This window comes from Epinephelus fuscoguttatus, linkage group LG2 (genome assembly GCF_011397635.1).
Source record: "Epinephelus fuscoguttatus linkage group LG2, E.fuscoguttatus.final_Chr_v1".
NCBI lineage: Eukaryota > Metazoa > Chordata > Actinopteri > Perciformes > Serranidae > Epinephelus > Epinephelus fuscoguttatus.
The window spans coordinates 172,447-199,573 of NC_064753.1; the positions used below are offsets into that span (position 1 = coordinate 172,447).

Consider the following 27,127-nt stretch of genomic DNA (forward strand, 5'->3'; position numbering starts at 1 on the left):
AACATTTTAACATGATTTTTTTTTTTTTTTTTTTTTCGCTGTACAATAAAGGTATGCAGGCTACGTTTTCCTTGTTTTGTATTTTGTGTTTTGTGTTGCAGTGGAGGAACAGGAATCACCGTTGAGTGTGGAGCTGGAGAAAGGAACTGGAGGAGTTGGGTTTACTTTGGAGGGAGGAAAAGGCTCAATCCATGGAGACAGACCTTTAGTCATCAACAGGATCTTTAAAGGTACACTCATGTTGTGGACATTGAATGATTTCATTATATTACAAATGAAATTATTTCCAGTAAATTCAAAAGTAGTCACTACTAATTAACCGTCAGGTTAAAAAAAAAAGTGTTTCTGTTTATTTATTGAAATGGACAGTCAATGATTTCTGAGAGCACTGTGAATGAATATTACCACAGAGAGAATAGGCAATTCAGATTTCCATGACAGAAGACAGACTGATTCATTTCTGGGATACAGTTATTTTCAAAACTTGAAATGGAGCTTGGAGTTGCAGCTACAGATATGAGTACTAGTACTCATGTCTGTAGCAGCTACTGCAGCTACTTTATGTAAAACTGTAAACTACTGAAAATTATGCTTGGTCAGTCCTTGTCTCTGGTTTAATTGGCTTTCTGTTACATAACAAGACTAAGTCAAAACCTAGTATATGGCTGGACTGTGTATGACACACTAGAGAGCTTTCAATTTGAAAAAAGGACTTTCAGTTTGAAACAGGACATGGCGGCACTCAGTCACAGACTTTAGCCGTTACAGCACTGGCCCATTGGTACAGTCCAGCCCAAAAAGAATCATGCAAATACAGTACATGTTAATATGAAGGACAATGCACCCAGACACAGTCACACAGCAGAAGGGATCTGCTCTCTCTGGAGCCATACCCACCGATCATTTAACACAACCATCCCCTCTACAGCTTTGGTGTTGATGGAAATCCCAGCGTGACTAGTGGTGGCTGCACAGTTGTCCGATCCAAGTTCCTCCGGTTATGATAGTTTATAAAAATCATCGCTAATTACCATAAGGAGAATTTTGTCATTGTGGCGGCATGTATTCTGACATTGTCACACACATAATATTCACCAATTTCAATCAGTGTCTTATTTCCACCTCCCTTTCATATTGGTGGTACAGCCTGTACTGACATTGTAAAAATGGTTAATGGATTGCACTTGTATAGCGCCTTTCTAGTCTTCTGACCACTCAAAGTGCTTTTTATACGACACATTTCATTGGTGGCCAAGGCTACCATACAAGGTGCCACCTGCCACTGATACTTTGACATAAGAACTGGAGGAGCCGGGGACTGAACCGCCAATCTTTAGATTAGTAGACAACCTGCTCTACCTCCTGAGCCGCAGCCACCATAATAACACATAATATTCAGTGGGCCTCATTCACCAATATCTTACTATATAATGACGAAAATCGTATTATATAATGACGAAATCTCTATCAATGGGTGTGTCTGTGTGTCTGTTCCACGTTTTTCTCCTCACTGACTTGGTCAATCCATGTGAAAGTGGTAGAGGGTCATGGGAGGATGCGAATGAAGCAATATTACATCAACTGGCCAAAGGGGGGCGCTATAGCAACTGACTGAAATTGCAAACTTTGAATGGGCATATCTCATGCCCCGTATGATGTAGAGACATGAAACTTTGCACATAGATGCCTCTCCTCACAAGAAACAAATTTGCCTCAAGAACCCATAACCTCCGGTTATATAGATTTTCTGCCATTTTGAATTTTTTGAAAAACAATTATAATTGATCTCTTCCTAGGAAGTTTGACCGATCTGCATGAAACTCGGTGAACATAATCTAGGGACCAATATCTTGGCAAAAGTTGGAAAACTTACTAAAACTGAGCTTCTATAAGGCAATGAATATTGTGGAGGGCGTGGCTCATCACATAAAGGTGTATAACATCTCAAGGGTTTCACCGATCACCACGCAACTTTGTAGGCATAATCACATAATAATCTGAGGGGACCCCTCCATTATCGACCCGATCAAACAAAATGGGGGCACTAGAAAGCTAATTTCTTATATAGGCCTAATCGCCATGTTGATTTTTACTAAACTTGGTAGATATGTAGAACAGGACGCCTCAAGGTGACTGGAGAAATTTAACTCTAATTGGCAACTGGGTGGCGCTATAACAACAGAAAAATGCTTAAAAATGGCTAAAATGCGATCAATCGCTGTGGCTCCTGCTGTGGCTCCTGCTGTGGCTCCCACTATGGCCGAATGTTGTTGTTTTTTTTTTCTAATTTTTGGTATGACTAAGTCATGGTATGGTATGCTGTACATAATCATGGAAACTGTCAGTGTGTCATTCTGTCAGTCAGTCATTCTGTCTGTCCCAAGTTTTTCTACTCACTGACGTGGTCAATCTATGTGAAACTGCACATAGGCATTGAGGATTGGCATAGGTAGAAGGTGACAAAGCTACCAATGGGTATGGACTAGTTTTTTAAGTTTTAAGTTTTGTTTTAAATAAGAAGGGTCCTATGAAAAGTGTGCTTCAGATTGATGATGTGTTCATGAATGGCTAAATTGTTCACACCTGTGTTCTTATGATGATTAATCCCATTGTCCTCGTAAGCTGAACACATGTGCTAGTTGATCCTAATTGGCATAGATAGATGCCCTGCAAATTCCCATAAAAGGGCATGAAACTGTAAGGCCATGTGCATACAGAAATTAAAGGGGAAGAATGAGAGAAAAATTTGAGAGAATAAAGTCAAGAATGCCAAACAACTCCAAACATACTGTAATAAAACAAAACAAAAAAACTTCAAAAATTCTAAAGTGGTGGTAGTTCTACAGAAAGTAAATGCCAAACGAGCTGTTATGGGCCTATTCAGTATTGTCTGGAGCGAATATAAAAAAATGAGAGTGGTTGGTGAATGAGGCCCAATAACACTAAAATCATAGACTGTATAAAAATAATGGACGTAGTCACCGTGACGTCACCCATCCGTTTCTGAAGAGTGGATTTGAAACCGCTCTGGACATCACTATCTTAGCAGTGCCTGACTCCGCCCAACTCCCGGACTATCAAAAATGGGCAAAGACGCGGGCCAAAGGAAGCCTGGTTGCCAAAACATGCCCATCTTGCTCGACGCTGCTATGTTAGCTAAGGCTAACAAGCTAGGCTAACAAGCTACTAGGCTAACAAGCTACGCTACTTTGGCAAGTCCTGTGGTGTTGGCTGCTCCCGCTTGGTGCCAGCTCCTTCACGAAACTTGAGGTAAGTTGAGTTTACCTGAAACTAACATTATACAACAAATCTTGAAACAATGATTCAGCTGTTTTTGAGATTACACAATCTTAAAAAATGTTTCAACATTTTTAAATATAGAACTCTAATTATGGTAACGTGACATTGATAAAAGTCGAAGGGGACTGAAATGTATCTGTAACGTTAACGTTACTGTTATCAACAGCGCATTGCGAGATTATCATCTAGAACATGATAAAGAAATGTAGAAATTGTGAAAGAAAGGCAGTGTTACACTTGTTACAAGATGTTAATTTTTTTGAATACATCACCGGCGTTGAGGTCATGGCCACTTGTTAACGTTATGTCTCCACCACGCCTGCTACACACAGCAGAAACTCTAAGTATTTGGCTACTTGACTTCAGACAGATAATATTACATTGTCTTCCAAGGACAAAAAGAAAGCATTTAAAAGACTGTCATCTATATTTTGAGGTGTTGCGACCTTGGGAAGCACCCTCAGCATGCCGGGCGTCCGTGTCTGCTGGTTTGGCTGGAGTGGACTGCAGTAGAGAGGCCTTTTCTCCTTCTTTTTCCACTCCCTGTAAGGAAGAGCAGCACCAGATGTCCTCATCATCCAGTGTGGCGGCAATGACATGGGGAAGGTCAGCAGTGTCAAGCTGGTCAGCATGATGGAGGAGGACCTGCACCAGCTTCACCTCCAGCATCTTGGCATTAAGATAATATTTCTTCATTGGCCCAAAGGTGCAGGTGGGAGGCTGGTGGCAATGCAGCACAAATTGATAAGGCCAGGAAATTTGTTAACAGTGTTATGGCTACATTTGTTCATAGTTTAAATGGTGCCATAATTGAGCACCCTCACATCAGACACATTCATCTCACACCTAGGAGAAATGATATGTTTTTAAGTAAATTAGTTAATCGTCTTAAAGACCACCTCCAAACGTAGTGAACTGCTTACAGTTGGCAGTGTCACTGCTTTTGAATTTGGCCTTTAGGACACATTTTGTTAGACCTGAACATAGCCCAGGCTTGTCATGGCTAATGTTGAGTTTTTGATATTCATCTATAACTTGTTTAAAATTTCAATAAATTCTATTTACATTTGCATTTCCTTTTGTCTTTGTTACTGACTGAATGTTGTATTTCACAATCAAATCTGACTGTCAATTGAAAGGGCAAACAAATCATAAACTACAGATAAAACATAAAGCATTAATGTTTAACATTGTCACTGACAAAAATTAAGCAGTCCATTTCTGTGTGGGCCTGATTATTTTAAATTTGTACTTGAAGATAAGCACCTTACACCCAGCAGCAGAGCCTGAGAAGATTTTGGAGAGTAACCTTTGTTTGCTGCTCTGTTAGAAGTCTAGTTTTTTGCTTTCAATAACTGCATCAAGCCTGTGATCCACTGATCACATCACCAAACTTTTGCATTCTTCTTTTGTGATGCTTTTCCAGGCTTTCACCGCAGCCTCTTTCAGTTGTTGTTTGTTTTGGGGGGTTACTCCCTTCAGTCTCCTCTTCAGCAGGTAAAATGCAGGCTCTATTGGGTTTAAGTCTGGAGACTGACTTGGCCAGTCTAAAACCTTCCACTTCTTGCCCCTGATGAACTCCTTTGTTGTTTTGGCAGTGTGTTTTGGGTCGTTATCTTGCTGCATGATGAAGAATCTCCCATTCAGTTTGGTTGCATCTTTCTTTAAATTAGCAGACAAAATGTTTCTGTAGACTTCTGAGTTCATTTTGCTGCTGCCATCATGTGTTACATCATCAATGAAGATGAAAGAGCCCGTCCCAGAAGAAGCCATGCAAGCCCAAGCCATGACATTACCTCCACCATGTTTCACAGATGAGCTTGTATGTTTGGGATCATGAGCAGATCCTTTCTTTCTCCAAACTTTCGCCTTTCTGTCACTTTGGAAAAAGTTAATCTTTGTCTCATCAGTCCATAAAACTTTTTCCCAGAATTTTTGCGGCTCATCTCTGTACCTTTTGGCCCATTCCAGCCTGGCCTTCCTATTCTTCTTGCTAATGAGTGGTTTGCATCTTCTGGTGTAGCCTCTGTACTTTTGTTCATGAAGTCTTCTGCGATCAGTAGATTGTGATACCTTCACTCCTGCCCTCTGGAGGTTGTTGCTGATGTCACTAACAGTTGTTTTAGGGTCTTTCTTTACAGGTCTCACAATGTTTCTCTCATCAACTGCTGATGTTTTCCTTGGTCTACCTGTTCGACGTCTGTTGCTTAGTACACCAGTGGTTTCTTTCTTCTTCAGGACATTCCAAATGGTTGTACTGGCTATGGCCAATGTTTGTGCAATGGCTCTGATTGATTGTCCATCTTCTCTCAGATTCACAATTGCTTCTTTTTCACCCATAGACAGCTCTGTGGTTTTCATGTTGGTTCCACCTCTAAATGCAGTCTGCACAGGCAAAATCTATCGTACTCAATCTGAAACTGAGCTCAGACATTCAGTGCTATTTATTGTTTGAATAATCAATGTAATTGGGAGACACCTGGGCAACAAAACACACCTGTCAGTGACATGTTCCAATACTTTTGCTCTCATGAAAAATGGGTGGGTTCAAACAAAAGGTGCTATCTTCTAAGTTGTGTATCAGATCCAGATGTAAATGCCTGGAAATAAAAGCTGAAATGTTGATCTCTTGTCCCATATTCATCTTTTGATGTCAAACTCAAATATTTTCAGTCTACAACAAAAATAAAGGAATTGGCCTCACTGTTCCAATACTTTTGGAGGGCACTGTAATCAGCCAACTGTGTGTTACGTTTTTTTAGCCTCACTATATAAGCCTCAATACCGAGCAATACCCACAGAATCTTCTCATATGTCACAACGTCACAAATAAATAATACCTCATACGGGACTTAAAACTATTCAGTGTGCAGATATTTCCTTGTTTTTCACAAAAGGAGAATAGTTTCTCAGTGAAATTTCTTCATTTGTCTTAACCCTTAAATGGGCAAGCACATATAAATTTTTTTTATTTTTTCTAGGCTAAAATAACACAATTTCATGATTTTTTTCAAAATATGACCTTTATTTTTCATTTTACAGTTTGTATCTCCCAGGATACATTGCCCGTTCAGGGTATAAATTTACCAATTTCAAATTTTTCAAATATTTCATTTGTAAACTTTTAAAACATATTATAAGCAATTAATTAGTTACTTTTTTCATGTCTTGTAAACAAAGTTTAAAAAAAGTGGGGGAAAAACTGAACACAAGTCATTGGAAACAAATCTAGCTTTGAATAAACAACGAGCTACTAACATTACACATAACGTCTTATTCCTGTTCTTATGCAAACATCTCCCCTGTGGAGCTCCTACACTAGAAATAGCCTACTGGCAGTGGAAGCTGTGGAAACAGTTGCAAGGGTTTTGGCCAGTGACAATGCAAAGCCTCACTTTGCACTTCTGACACACGATGGAGGTCTGTCCATCCTGGCACATCCTGCATCGGCCTTTCACTGACACGATAGGGAAATGGTCAATCCCGTCATATCTCATATCATCCACAGGCCTGGGATCTTTTGGCTGTTTGATTACTCTTGGTGGTGTGTTGTCTTCGTTTCCTTTGGAGGGGCGACCCCTTTTTTGCTTTTCAGGGTAGATGAGTCCTTTGGCAACATCCAGCCTAAAGTCCTTCAGGCAATGTTGTGAGTGTTGTACTCAGATACAATCTTCGGGCATGGCACACTTATCTTCTTCTTTTCCTGTTTGGAGTAGCGTCTCACTTGGCCAACAGGGTTGACAGAAGCACAGGAGCTCACCAAGGTGACAGTTTTGTTGTCTGCCCATTTGACCACAGCAAACTTTGCATCGTTGTCTACATGAAAGTCAAAGCTGCCTCTTCCTCTTCGTAGGAGGTCTCGATCTTCTTCCAATGTACAACCCATCAAGCAGTTCTTTCGAATGGTACCCAAACTTCTGAGGCCCAATTCATCTTCCTCATCTTCACTGGTTCCCTCATCTTCCTCTGAATCAGATTAACCATCAGGTGGCAACACAACAGATGCCACCTCTCTCTTTCTTGTACCATAGAAAGTAATGGTAGAAATTCCCTGAAAACATATGTACACCGGTGAATTAATCAGTAATACACATTTAAGAGTAAAATGAAGTGTAATCAACATTTAACACCTTTATATTATTGATTATCTGTAGAGTATAGGCTTCAAAACATAAGTATATCTGAGAGTGATTATGCTTATTTATATACCCCTATCTGGACAACGTATCCCCCAGGATACAGACATTCAATGCCTGTTTCTCAAAGTTGTGTAAATGTAATTCATTATTTTTCAACCAGAATACATAAAATTATCCATAAAGAACAATATTTTCAAAAACAAATCCCCTCAAAACACAATTAACAAGAAAAATAACAACACTTACCTCATGGCCAGTGTCTCTATCCACGTAGGAGTGTGACATAAATGTATCAATTTAGTTTTGAATGCTGCCATAAAGTCACATGACCTGGGTACTTGATCCATCCCCCCTTAAGACTTTCTCATGATATTTAGTGCAGATACTTAATGCCCCTCCCCCCTACAGCCTGCCAAATGTCTGTATCTCCCAGGATACAGAAACCATCTAAGGGTTAAAGAAATGTTCAAACAAAACCAGCACATAACATCAGCTTTTCTTTTTTTTTTTTTTTTTACATTCTGCTAAGATAAATGCAAACTTGGGTAAATGTTAAGACATAAATGAAAACATTAAGATACCATTAATAACTATTATATTTTGTTAATGAATTAAATCACCACTATATTTCCAATCATCACAGGAAACTGATGAATGACAGCTTTCAAAAAATTTGCTTTTACTCTAAAGTAAATTTTTTCTGATCCATTTTATATAGCAAAAGTTATAACCGTTACACAAACAGTTTAACAAAATTAAGTCAAAGCTTGCATTCATGAAAACATCCATATTAAAAGGTTACAAAAAGTACATATGAAATAAATGAAACGATTTATAACAGTAATTATAAAACCTATGAATTAGGACCCAGTGTCATAATTTGCAAAATCTTAATTTCTTGTGAAACAGCCTCTTTACTGTGGAATAAATATCACATTGGCTGAGGTGTTGTAACTTTCCTCAAGTGTCCTACATGAGAGAAAGATGACAGGTTAAAAACACAGGTAGAAAACATTGACTACAGCCTGTCTTGGTTAAAAGCCCACTCACCACCAAAATGATCTTAATGTTCTGTAGATATTTGACTTTATATTTGAATGTGATTTTAAATTTAACAGTGTACTACCAAGACAAATGGAGTATGAATGTACAGTATGCAATTCATCCACATTAAAATAATTGTTGCTATCAAAAGGAAACTGAACTGTTCTCAAAGCTCACTGCCACTGTGGAATCATGCTATGTTTGGCTGTCTCATTATGAGAATATTTTATTCCATTGGTTCTTCACAGACTGTGTGTGGGGACAAAGGTAGTAATTCTCACTTTGATAAAGGGTCTTTGCATAAAAGGCACTAAAATGTTAAAGTCGGTAAATACATGTCATGTTCCTTGATTGATAAAATCTTCATTTGGCCTTTTGCATCAGGTGCACTGGTGCACTGGTGTGTCAGTAATAGTACAGAGCAAGCTGTGCCCTAATCGAGTACTTAGTAATGTATGACAACTAGTAATTTATGTAATGCATTTAAATGTATTATGGACAATAATTCATCATTTTAAACTAATAAGTTTCTTGACTCTTTGTGAGGTACTGTATGAAAAAAGGTGTCTTTATCCTGGAGTCAGTGCTGAAGTGATGACTCTCAAGTGTTCACTGCACAGACGGGAAGTCTTGTTTGGAGTCCAGTTCTGTCTCCTCGTGTTGAGTGTCCACTGGTCCAGTCTGTCTGGGTCACCTAGAGGAAAACTTTACACAGACAAACAGATATTAAAAGTAATATATGTGTTAGCTACCTACTTCACAGACACCTTTACATGCAAACAATACGCCTTAAATTACTTCAGTGTTCAACAGATCATAATTTATTTTAGCAAAACAAAAAGGTGGTGGCCATCACAGTCCTCATATTCTGTCTGTGCATTATCTATTGTTGTGTAACTACAGGTCTATATCATACACTAGTCTTCTTAATATTTTATATGTGACAGTCAAATGTCACATTAGTTTTTTTATATGTTACACACCTTATTGTAATTTCACACAGTTCGCCACTTTTTAATTTACATACACAAGTATAGCCTTAATGTTACGTTAACATTACACTGCTCATATGACAACGTTAACATTGCATCATGTTAGCTAACTAACGTGGTGGACCTTTATTTTCAAACCTCACACAGCCTCAGCCTTTTGTTCAAAATATTCTCTCCCTAAATGCCTAACGCTTCTCTGTCAGGCTCTGACTTCGACGCATCCCCGGACTTGCTCGAAGGCTAACCGTGAGCTGGCTGGTTAGCTAGTTAACGAGCTAAGCTTGTGCTGTATTGTATTGTCTGTGGCTCTGTAACTTGATGTGGATGTTGGTGCTGTGATACAGGTCATACTTGAAAATGAGACCTCCGGTATCAGCGTGATTTTACATGTATTAAATAAAGGCTTAATAATATAATAATAAGCTGACAAGCTAGGTGGTGACCACAGACACCGATACACGCTGCTGACAAGCTAGGTGGTGACTGTGTGACCATAGACACCGATACCCACTAATTAGTGCTAAAATATAAACATAAATAAAATAATACTAGAATTTCCAATTTTCACTTACCGAAAAACCTGGAGCACAGCCATCTTGGACGGTCTGTTGGTATAATTAATCGAACAGCAAGCCATATTACTCCAATATTTGCCTGAAAAAATATCCAAAAGGCACAAACACGGCTGAGAGGACAGGTTCAATGCCTTGAACATGGGCACGAATTGGCTGAGACGACGCTAAGCAGACGGCTGAGTCTGAGCTCAGCTCCACACAGCAGAGCCAGCGGCTAGTTAGCATGCTAGTTAGCTACCTGTGATGGTGCCACCTGTCACTCAAAGTGACCACGCCCTTAATTATGCGCAATTTCAAACCTTAATAAACGGAAGAGTTAGAAAAAAATTCACCCCCCCCACAGTTGTCATGAAAGGGGAAATTAACTATAGAGACCAAAACCATTTTTTTTGTACCAGGCTGTAAAGATGTTTATTTCTGCTCTAAAGTTGGGCATTTTAACATGGGGGTCTATGGGAATTGACTCACTTCCGGAGCCAACCTCAAGTGGACAGTCAGTGAACTGCAGTTTTTGGCACTTCCGCATTGGCCTCATTCATCTCCACCAGAGGTTGGGGCTTGACTAAAATAAATTCAAAGCTTGTCTCATACAGACATGGCTGTTCCTCAAAACAAACTGATGAGGTGATCCTCTCTTTCCTCTGTCCAAGACTGCCGACCTTTTATAGGTCTATTCAGAAATCTCGGGAGTGGATATAAATGAGAGTGGTTGGTGAATGAGGGTTTCAAGAGCACCTTTGTGATTGCAGCCGGTGCTCAGGCCCTACAAAAAATAATTCCTTGCATTACAATAGGGTCCTTGTACTGTTCAGTGCTCAGGGCCCTAAAAGATTAGATCCCTGTCCATACTGAAACCCAGATTAGCAGTTGTTGTTAATATTACAAGAGATACCCAGCCCAAACAGTCTTGGCCTGTGTTTTTGTGTGTGTTTCAGGTGGAGCAGCAGAGCAGAGAGGTCTGCAGCATGGAGATGAACTGCTGCAGGTCCAGGGGATTAGTCTGCAGGACATGACTCGCTTTGAGGCCTGGAACATAATCAAGGCTTTACCTACAGGACCCATCACAGCAGTCATCAGGAGGAGGCAGAAGGTGGTAGAATGACAAACACAGCTGTTGGGAGCTGCTTGCGAGGAGGCCAAAGGAAACAAAGTAAGGCTCTTAAGGCACACAGATGTTAGCCTTTAATTAAAATCAGGTGTCAGCCAGTCAAGGTGTTCCACCTTTAACATGGTGGTTCACAGGACAACTTATGAATAAATTTCTATTATTTTTCTATCACATTACTGATCAGATATGAAAGTTATTATAGGGTCAGGTTAACCCAAACCCCCTGAAACCCATGCAAGGGTTTCAGGGGGTTTTAACTACCTAATTTTACAAATTAGTTACAAAGCTGACCTCACTATTAGTGTTTTACCTTAAAAAGAAAATAGTCTCACTAAGGTGCATTTGCATGGACATAAATAACCCGTTTATGATCAGGTTTTTGTAGTATTCACTTTATGTGTTATGTGAGTATGTAAACACCATATCCCGATTTCAGAAACCTGAATAAGCCCTCATCCAGTTATGAGAAACCTGAATATACTAGTTGAAGTACTCTGAAGGAAACTTGGACACTGTTGCATGTCAGGGTTGGGGGTAATGGAATACAAGTTGCAGTGTAACATATTTAAAATACAAAATATGGATAATTTTATTCCATTACAGTTTAAATTTGTGGTATTCTGAATACAGGTAAAGTCTGTCCAGTGCTGCCGTTTTGAGCTGAAATTTTGTTAGATGGCCTGTTTGTGTTTATTTCTGTTGCTCGCTTTGAAAACTTTGTAATGGAAAAAATAAAAAATAAAAGATAAAAATATCAAAAATAAATAAAAGCAACCCTCCCAACAGCATACATCCTATCCTGCTTATTAAGTGCTGCCGACTTCTTGCGCAGGCACAGCTTCAGGCAAGTGATGTAACAGACATACAAACAATGGCAGCAGCGAAAGCTTCTCACTCATGGAGCCATGAAGAAAGTGTGTTCTCTTTCAATAATAAAAGATGCTGTGTATCTTTGTCTACTGCTTCTCTGTTCAACACAGCAATAGTGACAGTGGTAAGCTGACAACTGATTTTAGCTAATGCTACAACAGTGCTTTACTAATCAGTCCTTAAGTCTATAAAATGGCTCAGTCTGATTTAGTTTTGACATTTGCACAAATCTGAAGGAGAAAGGAAGAACTACAGTAGATCAGGGAAAATAAGAGCTAAACCTTGTATGGAACAATACAACTGCCCACTAAAAAATCCGTGATGCTATCATACTGGTTTGATTAACACAGTGTCTTTGATTCACAGACGTTCATTAGGCATTGTTTTTAATGCTCCTGTAGGTTTAATCTAAAATGGTATGAAAAAAATGAATATGCAGACACGTTATAGGAGTGAAGAATATATCAGAGTTGAACCAAACTGAAATGTTATGAAGTTGTATGTGTTTCTGAGCATGCAATGGGACATCTTGAGCACCAAAAGTATTTTGTAAAAGTTTAATCTATTTGCATATTTATTAACAAACATGAACACTGATTGTGAGCAGGAAATTTGAGGTAAATGTGCCCTTTTAACACTTTTAAATTTCATTAAGCACAGGACAGATTTCTGTGCTTAAATTAAAACTGTCTGTCTATGATAATACTATGCCTACAAAACATAATTTACATATGTTAAATCTCAAAATATCCCACTGTGCACTCAGGATTAGGACACAAATATAATACCATAGAAAGCATTTGTATGCAACCACAAAACAATGTTTTTTTTTTTATTACAATATGTTAAAAAAGATATATCAATTTACAGAACAGATGCTTATAGAGTCATTTATATCTGCTGTGGAAATTTTAAATAACTTGCATAAAACTGCTGAAACCTGAGCCTGTGTGTGTGTGTGTGTGTTTAATTGTGTGAGAAACACAGAGAAACAACAAGGTGTTTGTATTAATAATTTTAATGCTGGTGAAATACAAAAATTAACTGGGTGCAGTTTCATGGGTTTAGTCTTGACAACTCATGTAAAATGGTTAAGATTAGCGCAGTTGCTGTCAGAAAGAGGAGTAAATAACCATAACCATCTTACATGTATTATTTTACATTTATTTTGTTATACCAGTCAATAAATCATGGAAGACGGCGTGATTTTGCCAAGTAGGGCATCTTCCTGGATCAACATCCCACTTTGCATTCCTGGACTAACATCGCAATCAACCAATCACAGCCCTCTGACATCATCAGTGTTTACTTCTTTCAAAATTCCTTTGTGCCTCTTCAGAGCTAGAAGAGGTAGGCTATGCTAACAAGTAAGTTTGCCAATAGGCTACAATAATAGCTAGTTTTCTGCTGAGTAGGTTCATCAACAAAGAGTATTGATAATATAATTTTTCCATGAAAATACCTGTGATTAGCACATTTCCTTCCCTTTTTAGAGCTTCTTAAAACCCTTACTATTTATCTATCTATTAATTTATCTTCAAGATTGCAGTGCTTATTCGGGACCATCATCACCACACTGATTATGGATAATTTGTGTATGTCAACATGAACACAAAGCCATGATGGTCCTGGATCAACATGGACAAACAATCCAGGGTCAACGTGATGATAATCCCATTTCACCTTGACTGTATATATTCTGTGTATTTTCATATATATATATGTATAAGTCAAATGCCCAGCAGCGGGTACTGCAAGATCAGAATGGGGTAGGGATGAATGTATTTTAATACGGAGAGGTCCTGGGAAAAATATATAGTTCAAATAAACAGGATTATTAACAAAATAAAGTATATATATATATATATATATATATATATATATATATATATATATATATATATATATATATATATATACAGTACAGGCCAAAAGTTTGGACACACCTTCTCATTCAATGCGTTTTCTTTATTTTCATGACTATTTACATTGTAGATTCTCACTGAAGGCATCAAAACTATGAATGAACACATGTGGAGTTATGTACTTAACAAAAAAAGGTGAAATAACTGAAAACATGTTTTATATTCTAGTTTCTTCAAAATAGCCACCCTTTGCTCTGATTACTGCTTTGCACACTCTTGGCATTCTCTCGATGAGCTTCAAGAGGTAGTCACCTGAAATGGTTTCCACTTCAGAAGTGTGCCTTATCAGGGTTAATTAGTGGAATTTCTTGCTTTATCAATGGGGTTGGGACCATCAGTTGTGTTGTGCAGAAGTCAGGTTAATACACAGCCGACAGCCCTATTGGACAACTGTTAAAATTCATATTATGGCAAGAACCAATAAGCTAACTAAAGAAAAACGAGTGGCCATCATTACTTTAAGAAATGAAGGTCAGTCAGTCCGGAAAATTGCAAAAACTTTAAATGTGTCCCCAAGTGGAGTCGCAAAAACCATCAAGCGCTACAACGAAACTGGCACACATAAGGACTGACCCAGGAAAGGAAGACCAAGAGTCACCTCTGCTTCTGAGGATAAGTTCATCCGAGTCACCAGCCTCAGAAATCGCAAGTTAACAGCAGCTCAGATCAGAGACCAGATGAATGCCACACAGAGTTCTAGCAGCAGACCCATCTCTAGAACAACTGTTAAGAGGAGACTGCGCGAATCAGGCCTTCATGGTCAAATAGCTGCTAGGAAACCACTGCTAAGGAGAGGCAACAAGCAGAAGAGATTTGTTTGGGCCAAGAAACACAAGGAATGGACATTAGACCAGTGGAAATCTGTGCTTTGGTCTGATGAGTCCAAATTTGAGATCTTTGGTTCAAACCGCCGTGTCTTTGTGAGACGCAGAAAAGGTGAACGGATGGATTCCACATGCCTGGTTCCCACTGTGAAGCATGGAGGAGGAGGTGTGATGGTGTGGGGGTGTTTTGCTGGTGACACTGTTGGGGATTTATTCAAAATTGAAGGCACACTGAACCAGCATGGCTAACACAGCATCCTGCAGCGACATGCCATCCCATCCGTTTTGCGTTTAGTTGGACGATCATTTATTTTTCAACAGGACAATGACCCCAAACACACCTCCAGGCTGTGTAAGGGCTATTTGACCAAGAAGGAGAGTGATGGAGTGCTGCGGCAGATGACCTGGCCTCCACAGTCACCGGACCTGAACCCAGTCGAGGTGGTTTGGGGTGAGCTGGACCGCAGAGTGAAGGCAAAGGGGCCAACAAGTGCTAAACACCTCTGGGAATTCCTTCAAGACTGTTGGAAAACCATTTCAGGTGACTACCTCTTGAAGCTCATCGAGAGAATGCCAAGAGTGTGCAAAGCAGTAATCAGAGCAAAGGGTGGCTATTTTGAAGAAACTAGAATATAAAACATGTTTTCAGTTATTTCACCTTTTTTTGTTAAGTACATAACTCCACATGTGTTCATTCATAGTTTTGATGCCTTCAGTGAGAATCTACAATGTAAATAGTCATGAAAATAAAGAAAACGCATTGAATGAGAAGGTGTGTCCAAACTTTTGGCCTGTACTGTATATATACACTTTATTTTTTGTTAATAATCCTGTTTATTTGAACTATATATTTGTAAATACTCTTGTTAAATTTCTTATATTTTCACTTATCTTTCCACTCTTGCAAGGAGCACCTGTAACACAAATAATTTCCCCTCGGGGATCAATAAAGTATTTCTGACTCTGATTCTAATTCTGATGATGATGGCCCTAGATCAACCTAAACAAAATACACAGAAGATGATGCTGATGGTCCTGGATCACACTAGCACTGCAATTTTGCAAAAGGAAAAAAAAAATAAAAAATTTGAAGGTGCTATGGAAAAAGAGGGAAAATATGTCCATTACAGGTCTCTGCAACTACTCTTAATGTAGTGAACAATATTCTAGTCTATTGGCAAGTTTAGTCATTTGCAAAGACTACCTGATTAGCAAGCAAACTCATTAAGCTTGCAGTAATGTTTTGTTTGGATTTTGTTCAACTGTTCAAATTTAAACATACTGATGATGTCCGAAGGCTGTGACTGGTTGATTGCAATGTTGGTCCAGGAATACAGTGTGGGATGTTGATCCAGCAGCATGTCCTTCTTGGCAAAATCATGTTGTGAGATGGTGTGCACTCAAGACAACTTGTGATAATTTACAACAGAGAAAAGAAATGTCTTAACAGAATGTTGGACTACCAGTTGCCAAAACAGTGCCCAGAAGGAGACTTTGGATCTGAATTTAAATCACAGAACACAAAACTGACTGGGTATTTGATCCCATTAGTGGTCAAATAGTCCATCACAGTTACAGTCTAAAGGCCCAGACACACCAAACTGACTTCAGAGAACTAGTGCCATTACAGTTACAGTCTAAAGGCCCAGACACACCAAACCGACTAGTGACAACAAAATGTTGAAAGAATAGATCATATTTACTGTGCGGCAGCGAACAATAACACAAACCACCAGGGAACCTTTCTGCTTAAAGAGCTCAGTGGCTTAAGAAAAAAATAATATGACCTTTTGGAACAAGTTTGTTTTGGTCTCACTCCCTCTGAACTTTAGCTCTTTGTTTACTTTCCTCACCGCTGTTTCTCTTCTCCTGCGCTGAACTGAACTGACAAACAGAGGGATTTCATTCACAGACAGGCTCCACTCTCGCTAACACTGATTAAACATACTGAATCACCCAAAAGAAAGCAGATGAGGGCCATGGGTGCTCACCAACGGACTGACACTGATCAATAGCTGACTGTCGGCTTGGTGTGTCAAGACTTTAATTCTTAAAGGGATTGCATGATCACTGGTTCTGCTGTAGTTTACATGCTCTTTGGCCAGATGAATCAATCCTGAATGACATGCTGTTGCACTGAATCTGAAGCATGTTTATTGTTCACGGTTTCCATTTTCACCTTTTACAAAGAAAAAATGATTTGACTCAGCCAATTTTCAATTAAAATATATTTTCCAAATGATAAAAAGTTGTGTTTCCTGTTGTCAGAGGACTTTCAGATAAAATAAAATTAAAAACAAGTAGAATGTGATGATAAGCTGCTGGTGAGTCACAAGTTTTTGGTGGCAGTTCAGAGAGAGTTGGTGTTCCTAAAGATTCCATTTTCATTTAGTATTAACTAATTTAGTATTATCATGTTATCTGTATCTGAATATCATATTCAGATGAGGGGGAAAAAAGTTGTTGCATACAAATGCATGGAAATTGCAATGCAAGCGGAAAGCAGTTGGGGCTGCCAGACCACATCTGGAAGTGTTTCAGCGATGTGTAAAAATGACATCTGCACAGTTCGGCCATATTGATAGGAATCATGCCCTAACTAAAGATGATTGTCAAAAAGGTACAGACAAGCCCTCTTTCTAACTACAGCAGCATCGCTTCAGGAGACTTAAGGGTCACGAAATTGACAAGGATAGTTGATGTAGCATTTGTGTTATCAGGCTTCCCTACTGGCTCAGATTACATTCTTAAGGCCCAGACACACCAAACCGACTATAGAGAACTAGTGGCGACAAAAGCACCTTCAACTGACAGCCAACGAGCACATTCATGCCTGTGCGAAGGGAAATAACTCTCAACACAAGCAGAAGGTGGTAGTCTGTAATCATCATTCAAAACGGGAAATCGGAAGACCGTCTTAATGCTAGTTAGCCAGTTAGCATATTGACAACACAATCCAGAACAGTTGAAAGAACAGAGCATTTTTACTGTGCACCAGTGAACAGTAACACAAACCATCAGGAAACCTTTCTACTAAAGAGCTCAAACAAGGTGTCTTGGTCTCACTCCCTCTTGACTTTAGCTTTTTGTTTCTCTCCTCAATTCCTTCTTCTCTTCTCTTGTGCTGAGCTGAACGGACAATCAGAGTGATTTCATTCACCGATGGGTTCTGCTTTCGCTGATGCTGATTCAACATGCATAATTGGCGGAAAAAAAGCTGACTAGCGCCAACAAGGGCCAGTGGTGCAGGACACACCATGGGCCATGGACACACACTGATGGCGGACTGATAGCTTGGTGTGTCAGGGCCTTTACAGTGTAAACAATTTTTGCCTAATTAGCTCAGTGACTGAAAAGTAGCCTGTAGATGTCTTCAGCTGTCTCAGTGTGTCCATTTGCACATTCTAACTGTCCCTTGAGAGAATCATTCATCCCTTTCCTCAAACCTGCAATAACATGTTTGAGCCACTGGGGGCAGCAGAAACAAGTTGTAAATATAATTACATATTAGCATCCCTTTGAGTTGGCATTCTGAATGTGTTAGATACCAGTTGCTTATATACACATCCTGCAGTTGTGTTTCTGGACACCTGGTGGATTTAATATTCATACTCTTTTAACTCTGTTTTAATCTCTACCAGCTCCTGAGGTAGAAAACTGTCCCTTTAGCTGCTAAATGCTCCAGTAAGTTCAACAGCTGGCTCTCAGCTGTGTCTGTCACATGGTGCTGAGCAGGTAGTGTAAGAGAGCCATAAAGCTCCATAAAACCAAAGAAAGCTGCAGGTTCCATTGATTAGTAGTTTAATCAGGGCGACCGGCCCCTTTTATGGTATTACACTGTTACTTTGTCATTTGATACATAATTGTAAAACTATCAATTGTAGCAACTCTAACCTGAGATATATTGTACTTTGTTTGTTGAGAAGTCTGCCAATTCCTCCAAAAGGAATACTGAGATCTGATCCCAGTGCAGGCAAAATGGATTAACAGTGGATGTAAATGCAGAGGTCAGTCATCAGTTGTCTTTATCTCAACATACTCAGATACAGATCACATGTTAATACCTGGTAGAGATTGAGTCTAGAACACAAAAATGTGATTTATGGTTGATTTACTGTGAATGCTGCACATATGTGCTTTCCTGGTTTCCACTGACTATGTATTCCTCCTGTAACCGTATGTTTCTTCTGCTGTAGCAGCTACCTGCATGTACACAGAGATGATTTTGCATAAAATACCCTGCTGGCTCCATTTCAACATACCTCACAAACACATGACTTAGATGTTGATGTAGTTTTCTCTGAAATGTTGAAATGTAATTAAGAGGTCTTTCATTCAGATTACTGGCTACATCATGAGGTACAAAATGTTACAGGTAAAGGGCCCGAACATGTTTAAAGGAATCTTGAGATTCCTAACAAAAGACTAGCTAAAACATGTCACCCTTTATGGCTTGTCTTACACATGAAGGCTCTGGATAAAGTGGGAACGCCACTAGTGATCCTCTGATTACCGGAAAACCTGCTCAACTGGACTTTGTCTCGTTCGTCTGGAGAACATTTTCAATAGTTTCAAACTGACAAAGCCTCTTGGATGTGTGACAGAATTCCAAGCAGCAACCTCTGGGGCTGAAAAAGTGAAGCCAGCAGAGAAGTGCCAAAAACTGCAGTTACTCTAATGCAGGGGTAGGCAACCTGTGGCTCTTTAGCCCCTGTCCAGTGGCTCCTTGAGCCGTTGAGAAAAGAATTCTATGGAAATTCATTCTATGAATCCAAATGTTGCTGAAGCTCGATAGCAGTGGCTGGTTAGCTATGGATGCCAAATCCAAAAAAGTAAATTGAATAAAATAGAGAATGTAGTAGTGCGTGGACAGATTTGTTTGCTCTCACTGCCAGCTCTGCAAAATTTAAGTACCAAATAATCATAAATAGTGCCCTGCACAGTGTCCATCTTGTGGTAAAACATATTAACAAATGCTTATTTAGACCATAAGTATATGCTAATTTAGACTTAATAGGCTATTTACCTTGATTATAAGGCTCAAACATGTTTTGCGGTTCCACACAGATTTTTTCAAATTATTCTTGGTCAAAAATGGCTCTTTTAATGGCAAAGGTTGCAGACCCCTGCTCTAATGGCTACTTGAGGCTGGCTCCAGAAACCAGTCAATCCTCAGAGACCTCCATGTTAAAATGTCCAGCTTTACAGCAGAAATAACCATGTTTACAGTCTGGTACAAAAAGCAGTACTGGTCTCTATAGCTAATTTCAATATTCATGACAACTGTACAGGAGGTGAAATTTTATATAACTCCCCTGTTCACATTTTTATAAAGGCTTAAAGTTACACATAATTAAGAGCGGGCTGCAATAAGTGACAGGCTGTCTGATGATAGTGAGCTCAGCTTCTCAGTCGAATCCAACCCTCATTCCTCCACAGCGCCAGCGCGTCGCCCAAATATGGTCACTTCTGCCTCCCAGAAACAAAAAAAAAACAAAACACGATGGTAATGGCAGAAATGCAGAACTCAACGCTTCAAAACTGGAATCCACGAACCAATGGATGATGTCACAGTAGCCACGTTAATTACATTTACAGTATGAAAAACTAAGCACTTTAAGATATCCAGTGGCCAGGACAAAAAGAGGAACCTTCACAGAGATGATGCTGAATTTAATTTGGATGATTCTTATCATGTGATATAATTGCTGTATACATAATTACTCCAGTTACTTTAAATGTTAGCCGATCCAGGCAATATGCCATATTTTATCACTGGCGACTAGTATGATAAACCACGTTTTTTTGTGTTGAGAAAAGTGAATAATATTAGGTAATAATAATACTTTTTCAGAAAGGCTATTGCATTTATCACTGGTATATAAACTGTATTTCTGTCAGAGAGGCTAATGCATTTATTGCCCTTAAGGAGTAGAACCCTACTGAATTTTGCGGGTTCGTGTGAAGTCTTGCTGCAGAGTTTTGGACTAACTGTAACAGTTAGTACAAATACAAATAAATAGCATTTGAGCAGTCCAGGCAGGTGGTTGTCATCTTTGTCACTGGTGGACACAAAAAACTTCTGGTTGGATAAAAAAGAACACAACAATTTTAGTGCTACACCAGATATCTAACCCATTTTTTAGCAAATCAGTCAGAATTGTGTGATCAATTGAGTCAAAGGCCGCACAAAGGTTTGTGGCCCTCAGCAGAGCTGTTTTTTTGTTAAAAGTCTGACTGGTATTCATCAAGTATGTCATTTTTTCATTAGCCCTTTTTAAATAGGAATTGTGCAAATCTGCAGGAAAGCCCAGTCAGTCTTCTTTCAGCATTGGCAGCATAAAAACAAAATCGGGGAGTGCAGCAAAATGCTGCCTGCCTACTTTTGGGTTAGGGTTAGAGGGATCAACTTGCCAATCTGACTCTGTGTGTCTAAACGCTCGCAGCTTGCTGGCAAAATGGCCCAACATTCGCCGAAAATCTGGCAGTGTAAAAGGGGCTATTAAGTTGCAGAAGTTGCTTGCATATTATTTTATCACAAATGTTTGCTGTAAAAGAAAGCTTAGAAATAGATGTACGGTTCGTTGGTGTGCAAGGATCAAGGTGCAGTTTCTTTAGAAGGGGCTGAACTGTGGCCACTTTGAAGGAATAATGGTTGTTTGGTTGGTTCACAACAGCAAGCATTGATGGTCCGATAACTTAAATGGCATCGTTTAGTAATCTGGGAGGGACAATTTCAGGTAGCACATGGAAAAATGAGTACAGTAAACAGTATCAAAGTTGGTCAATTGTTAAAGTGGTACAGGAGAGGTGTGGCTCACTATGAGGGCTGTGGGGGACACTACAGTCAGTCTTATACCACTGATTTTTTCAAGGAGGATTACCTTTACAATCATTCACCAAAGGTGAAGTCTTACTGGCTGAATTATTTAAAAGGTAGTCAGTGGTTTTAAAAGGAAACCTAAAATTGTGCTTGTTTGTATAGATGAGATATTCAAAAAAAAGCATTACATGCATCCTTAATTTTTTGATTCAATATGATCAAGAAGTCCTTCATTTGAGTGGACAGTAAATCACAATGCAACATATAGAATTAGTACAGTTGATAAGAAATATGAGAGCCTAAAAACTGGTAAATGTTTAATCAATAATAATAATGTTTTCCCAGTAAGGAATGTGTCAGCCGTTCCGACAGAACTATACTTGATATTATCAATTGTAAGTAATAAATGTGACATCTTTGAAAACTCTCCAGCTAATCCAGAACACGGAGGCACGTGTACTGACTGAGTAGGAACTAAGAAACAAGATTACATTTCTCCTGTTTTAGCTTCTCTGCACTGGCTCCCTGTAAAATCCAGATTCAATTTAAAATCCTTCTCCTAACTTACAAAGCTCTAAATGGTCAGGCTCCATCATATCTTAGGGAGCTCATAGTGCCATATTATCCCACCAGAACACTGCGCTCTGAGAATGCAGGGTTACTTGTGGTTCCTAAAGTCTCCAAAAGTAGGACAGGAGCCAGAGCCTTCGGCTATCAAGCACCTCTTCTGTGGAATCATCTTCCTGTTTCGGACCCGGGAGGCAGACACCGTCTCCACATTTAAGGCTAGACTTAAGACTTTCCTTTTTGATATAGCTTATAGTTAGGGCTGGCTCAGGCTTGTCTTGGACCAGCCCCTAGTTAGGCTGACATAGGCCTTGTCTGCCTCCCATAATACATCGAGCACCTTCTCTCTCTCTCTCTCTCCTTTGCTAACATTCATGTCCTGTTACTGCATCTCGCTAACTGGGCTCTACTGCATGTCACTAACTCGGCTTCTTCTCCACTGTCTGGCAGGTTAACTCATGTCGCAGCTGTGCCTGGATTGTGTGATGTGGTTGTGCTGCTGCCGTGGTCCTGCCTGATGCTGCCTACTGCTGCTGTTATTATTAGTCATACTTCAACTGTTATTATACACATATGATTATTATTGTCACATACATATATTATCATATATTAATATATACTTACAACATATTGTACCACAATAGCAGCAATTATTATTATAATATTATTACTTAAATTAATGTTGCTGTAAGCTACTGTCTACTAACAGTCTACTATCTGTCCTGCATCCCTCTCTGTCTCTCTTTATAGTCCCTTTTACACTGCCAGATTTTCCGCGAATGTTGGGCCGTTTTGCCAGCAACCTGAGCGTTCCTTGCAAACGAAGAGGCCATTAACCATCAGATGACAGGGATGGTGAAGAACGGGCTGACTTACGAGAGAATCGCCGAAGGACTGACCAGCCGCGGCTTCCCTCCCACATCACTGTTTACGTCACACACTGAGCTACACGTTTTGTGACTTGCTCAAGCCCCCCATTGCCCCGAAAAAGGCGCATTCTGTATAAACAAAAGTAGGTAGGCGTCATTTTGCCGCAGTCCGCGATTCTGTTTTTATACTGTCAATGCTGAAAAAAGACTGATTGGGTTTTCCTGCAAATTTGTACAATTCCTATTTAAAAAGGGCTTATGTCTCATTTTGACATAAGGAATACTGCAAATGTATTATGTTGATCTGTTCTATATGACATCTATTACACGTCTGTCCGTCCTGGAAGAGGGATCCCTTCTCAGTTGCTCTTCCTGAGGTTTCTACCATTTTTTCCCCCGTTAAAGGTTTTTTTTGGGGGGGAGTTTTTCCTTATCCGCTGTGAGGGTCCAAAGGTCAGAGGGATGTCGTATGCTGTAAAGCCCTCTGAGACAAATTGTGATTTGTGATACTGGGCTTTATAAATAAAATTGAATTGAAATTGAATAGTCTTTCTGACAGAAAAATACTTGATATTATCAACTGCCAGTGATAAATGTGTTAGCCTTTCTTACAGAAACATACCTGATATTATTAACTGCCCGTGATAAATGTGTTAGCCTTTCTGAAAGAAATAATGGTATTTTTAACTGCCAGTGATAATGTGTTAGCCTTTCTGACAGAAATATAGTTGTTGTTATTATTAACTAACAGTGATGAATATGGTAGCCTTTCTGACAGAAATACAATCTTTTATCTAGTTTATCTTTACCAGCTGGCTAGTAGGATAAACCATATTTCAATCTCAAGAACAGCATGAAAGCACTGATAAAAGCCATCTGGTGGTCAAAGTGAGAAACACGGTTTTGTAGACTGTTACCTACTGTAATGTGGTTTGCTGCTTGGACAAGCTAACATTTAAAGTAACTGGAATACTTTGTAGGGATCAGTCATTTCACATGCTTAGAATCATCTGAATTTTGTCAGACATTATCTAATAAAAATATCATCCAGACTAAACAAAGTCCAGTTAAAGACTCCACTCATAGCATGTACAACTAGAAGGGTTCCTATGCTTTGAGACAAGGAGAGTATTCTCTTTTTTTAAGTATTACACCATGCACTAACTTTTGCAACTTTTGCTTAGTTTAAAATGTAATAATGTAATAACTTAATACAATATGCACAAAACTCTGGTTACATCTTACGCTCATGGTTTTCTCACATTATGTGCTGATTATTACATTATAAGCTTTTATTACATTTAAATTATTACATTATGCACAGATATTACATTATGATTTGTAACAATTCCGGCAGCTGTGGAATAAGTTGTATAATTTATTAATAATTTAGTAATACAATATCTATGTAAGTAAAAAGCAACTTTTAAATTAAGTTACTTAATACATGATTTTCTTTTCTTTTTAAGTTTTTTTCTTCCAAGTGCTGTGAGCTTTGATTTTAGTGTGCAGGTACAGAGGAGTAAGGCTGTTCACTCTGTCTGTCTAACCTTAAAATTAGTCTTTACATTGTAAGAAAACAAGACAACATGATAAAAATAAAATCAATGGTCAGTGTGGATGGACTTCTGCCCAGGTATTACATGTGTCTTAAAGTGTTAAGTAAGATTTAAAGACTGCCTGAATCTGGATAACAGGAAATTCTCTGATTACATACAATTGCACTCCACATTTGACAAGTACATTTCTATTCCCGTATTTCTTTCTTGCACATTTTATTAGAAGCTCGTACTTCGAGTAGAACCTATTTCAGGAAGTGAGACTGGTGTTTACATAGGACACTTTGGACCTGAATCTGACTCACAAAGGCAGTGGTGGAGGAAGTATTCCAATCCTTTACTTAAGTAAATGTACTAATACACTACCAAATACACCATTACAAGCGAAAGCCCTGCATATCAAATGTTACTTAAGTAAAATAAGTATAAGTATTTTGAATGAGGGAAGAGAAATGATTCTAAAATACATCGCAACTGTCTCTTGAAAGATTATATTATATGAAATATATTCATGGTTTACAGGTAACACACACACACACACACACACACACACACACACACACACACACACACGTGGTATGAGTGTGTACTCAGGAACAACAACCAGATACCAGCATGGGGTAAATAAGGGTCCATGCAACATGCACTGTACAAACTGAAGTATGCGCTTACATGAATTTCATCATAGTGACAAAAAGTAACAATGTTGTGTACTTTTAGCACATGAACAAATATAGATTTGACATCTATTTTCATTCTTTAGGTTGGAGAAAAAATAATTTATCCCAGAGATGGATGTACAGAAACTGGAGTTTGAAATGCAGGTTTTGTCAACTGCAAGACGTCATTCTTATTTTGGGAATTCTTAATGTGTAAACTGCTGTTAAATAAGGGGTTGACTGCTAAAGATTTACTGGAGTCCTCTGACAGTAACACAGGAATACAAATGTACAGTACATTAAAGATAAACTGTGGATTGGATCTATTTAAAATACACAACAGTTTAATGATCTCAGTGTGCTGATGGCTGTTAAGTTTGGACTGCTAATGTGGAATGAACAATTAGCCTGACCAAATAGTAGGCCTTGGGTCTTGAGGTAGATTTCTTAACTCTGGGTGTCAAAGGGGCTTGAGGGATTTAACAGCGTTAGCAAGATTGCTGTAGAACTCAGCCATGCTTGAAGGGAAGAACGAGTCAACCACAGAGCGAGGGAGGAAGCCGCCCAGGTCTGTTTGGAAGAAGCTCAACACCTGGGTTTTGTTGGGCTCTCTGGAAGAAACACACAAGAGAAAATGCAATACAAAAAAGAAAGGCAAGCACTACAATGAAGATGGACTTGAACCCTGGCCAGAATATCCTCTACAAACACACACCGTACTTGTTTAATGTGTGTTTATGTCTTAGTATACTCACCCTGAGATGGGAACACAGATGCAACCACATGGATGGTTGAATCCTCTCACATAGCCAGACTGGGGAGGACAGCAAGGATGACTCACATTGGTGGCTGTTTGATATGACACAAAAAACGTGCACATTTGTCTACATTATATTGATCATTCGAAGGGCTATATTTCTGTCTGTACAACGTTTTTTTCCCCCGTTAAAGGGTTTTTTTTGGGGAGTTTTTCCTTATCCGCTGTGAGGGTCTTAAGGACAGAGGGATGTCGTATGCTGTAAAGCCCTGTGAGGCAAATTGTGATTTGTGATATTGGGCTTTATAAATAAAATTGATTGATTGAATTGAACGTTGGCTCTTAATCATGTGAGCACAGTCACTAAAATATAGAGTTGTACAGACACATCATGATTTGTATTAGTTCATGACAAGTTCCGCAAGGTTCTGTGCTCGGACCAATCCTGTTTACTCTATATATGCTTCCGTTAGGTAACATCATTAGAAATCACTCTATAAATTTCCATTGTTATGCGGATGATACTCAGTTGTATTTATCAGTGAAGCCAGAAGAAAGCAATCAATTAACTAAACTCCATAATTGCCTTAAAGACATAAAAACTTGGATGAGCACCAATTTCCTGATGTTAAATTCAGACAAAACTGAAGTTATTGTTCTTGGCCCCAAACAACTCAGAGACTCTTTATCTGATGACATAGTTTCTCTAGATGGCATTGCTCTGGCCCCTGCCACTACCGTAAGAAACCTCGGAGTAACATTTGATCAAGATTTGTCTTTTAATTCTCATTTAAAGCAAACCTCACGGACTGCATTTTTTCATCTGCGTAATATTGCGAAAATTAGGCCTATCCTGACCCGAAAAGATGCAGAAAAATTGGTCCACACTTTTGTTACCTCAAGGCTGGATTATTGTAACTCTCTATTATCAGGTAGCTCTAGAAAGTCCTTAAAAACTCTCCAGCTAATTCAGAATGCAGCAGCACGTGTACTAACAGGAACTAAGAAACGCGATCATATCTCTCCTGTTTTAGCTTCTCTGCACTGGCTCCCTGTAAAATCCAGAATTGAATTTAAAATCCTACTGTTAACTTATAAAGCTCTAAATGGTCAAGC

The 27,127-nt window shown here is 39.0% G+C and overlaps 2 protein-coding genes across 5 annotated transcripts in view; one reads left to right on the forward strand and one right to left on the reverse strand.

The window, feature by feature from the left end:
• il16 (interleukin 16) overlaps nucleotides 1-13,128 on the forward strand; it is a 56,780-nt gene extending 43,652 nt beyond the window's left edge. For all 4 annotated transcript variants that reach the window (XM_049602913.1, XM_049602895.1, XM_049602905.1 and 1 more), the window contains 2 exons: nucleotides 102-230; nucleotides 10,986-13,128. In XM_049602913.1, the coding sequence (XP_049458870.1) occupies nucleotides 102-230; nucleotides 10,986-11,152 (296 nt within the window). In that variant the 3' untranslated portion in view covers nucleotides 11,153-13,128. The remainder of the gene's footprint in view (nucleotides 1-101; nucleotides 231-10,985) is intronic.
• Nucleotides 13,129-15,539: 2,411 nt separating this feature from the next.
• Nucleotides 15,540-27,127, reverse strand: part of stard5 (StAR-related lipid transfer (START) domain containing 5) — a 79,357-nt gene continuing 67,769 nt past the window's right edge. The window contains exons 5-6 of the mRNA XM_049603515.1: nucleotides 26,010-26,103; nucleotides 15,540-25,865 (exon numbers count right to left, since the gene is read on the reverse strand). Of these exons, the coding sequence (XP_049459472.1) occupies nucleotides 25,715-25,865; nucleotides 26,010-26,103 (245 nt within the window). The 3' untranslated portion in view covers nucleotides 15,540-25,714. The remainder of the gene's footprint in view (nucleotides 25,866-26,009; nucleotides 26,104-27,127) is intronic.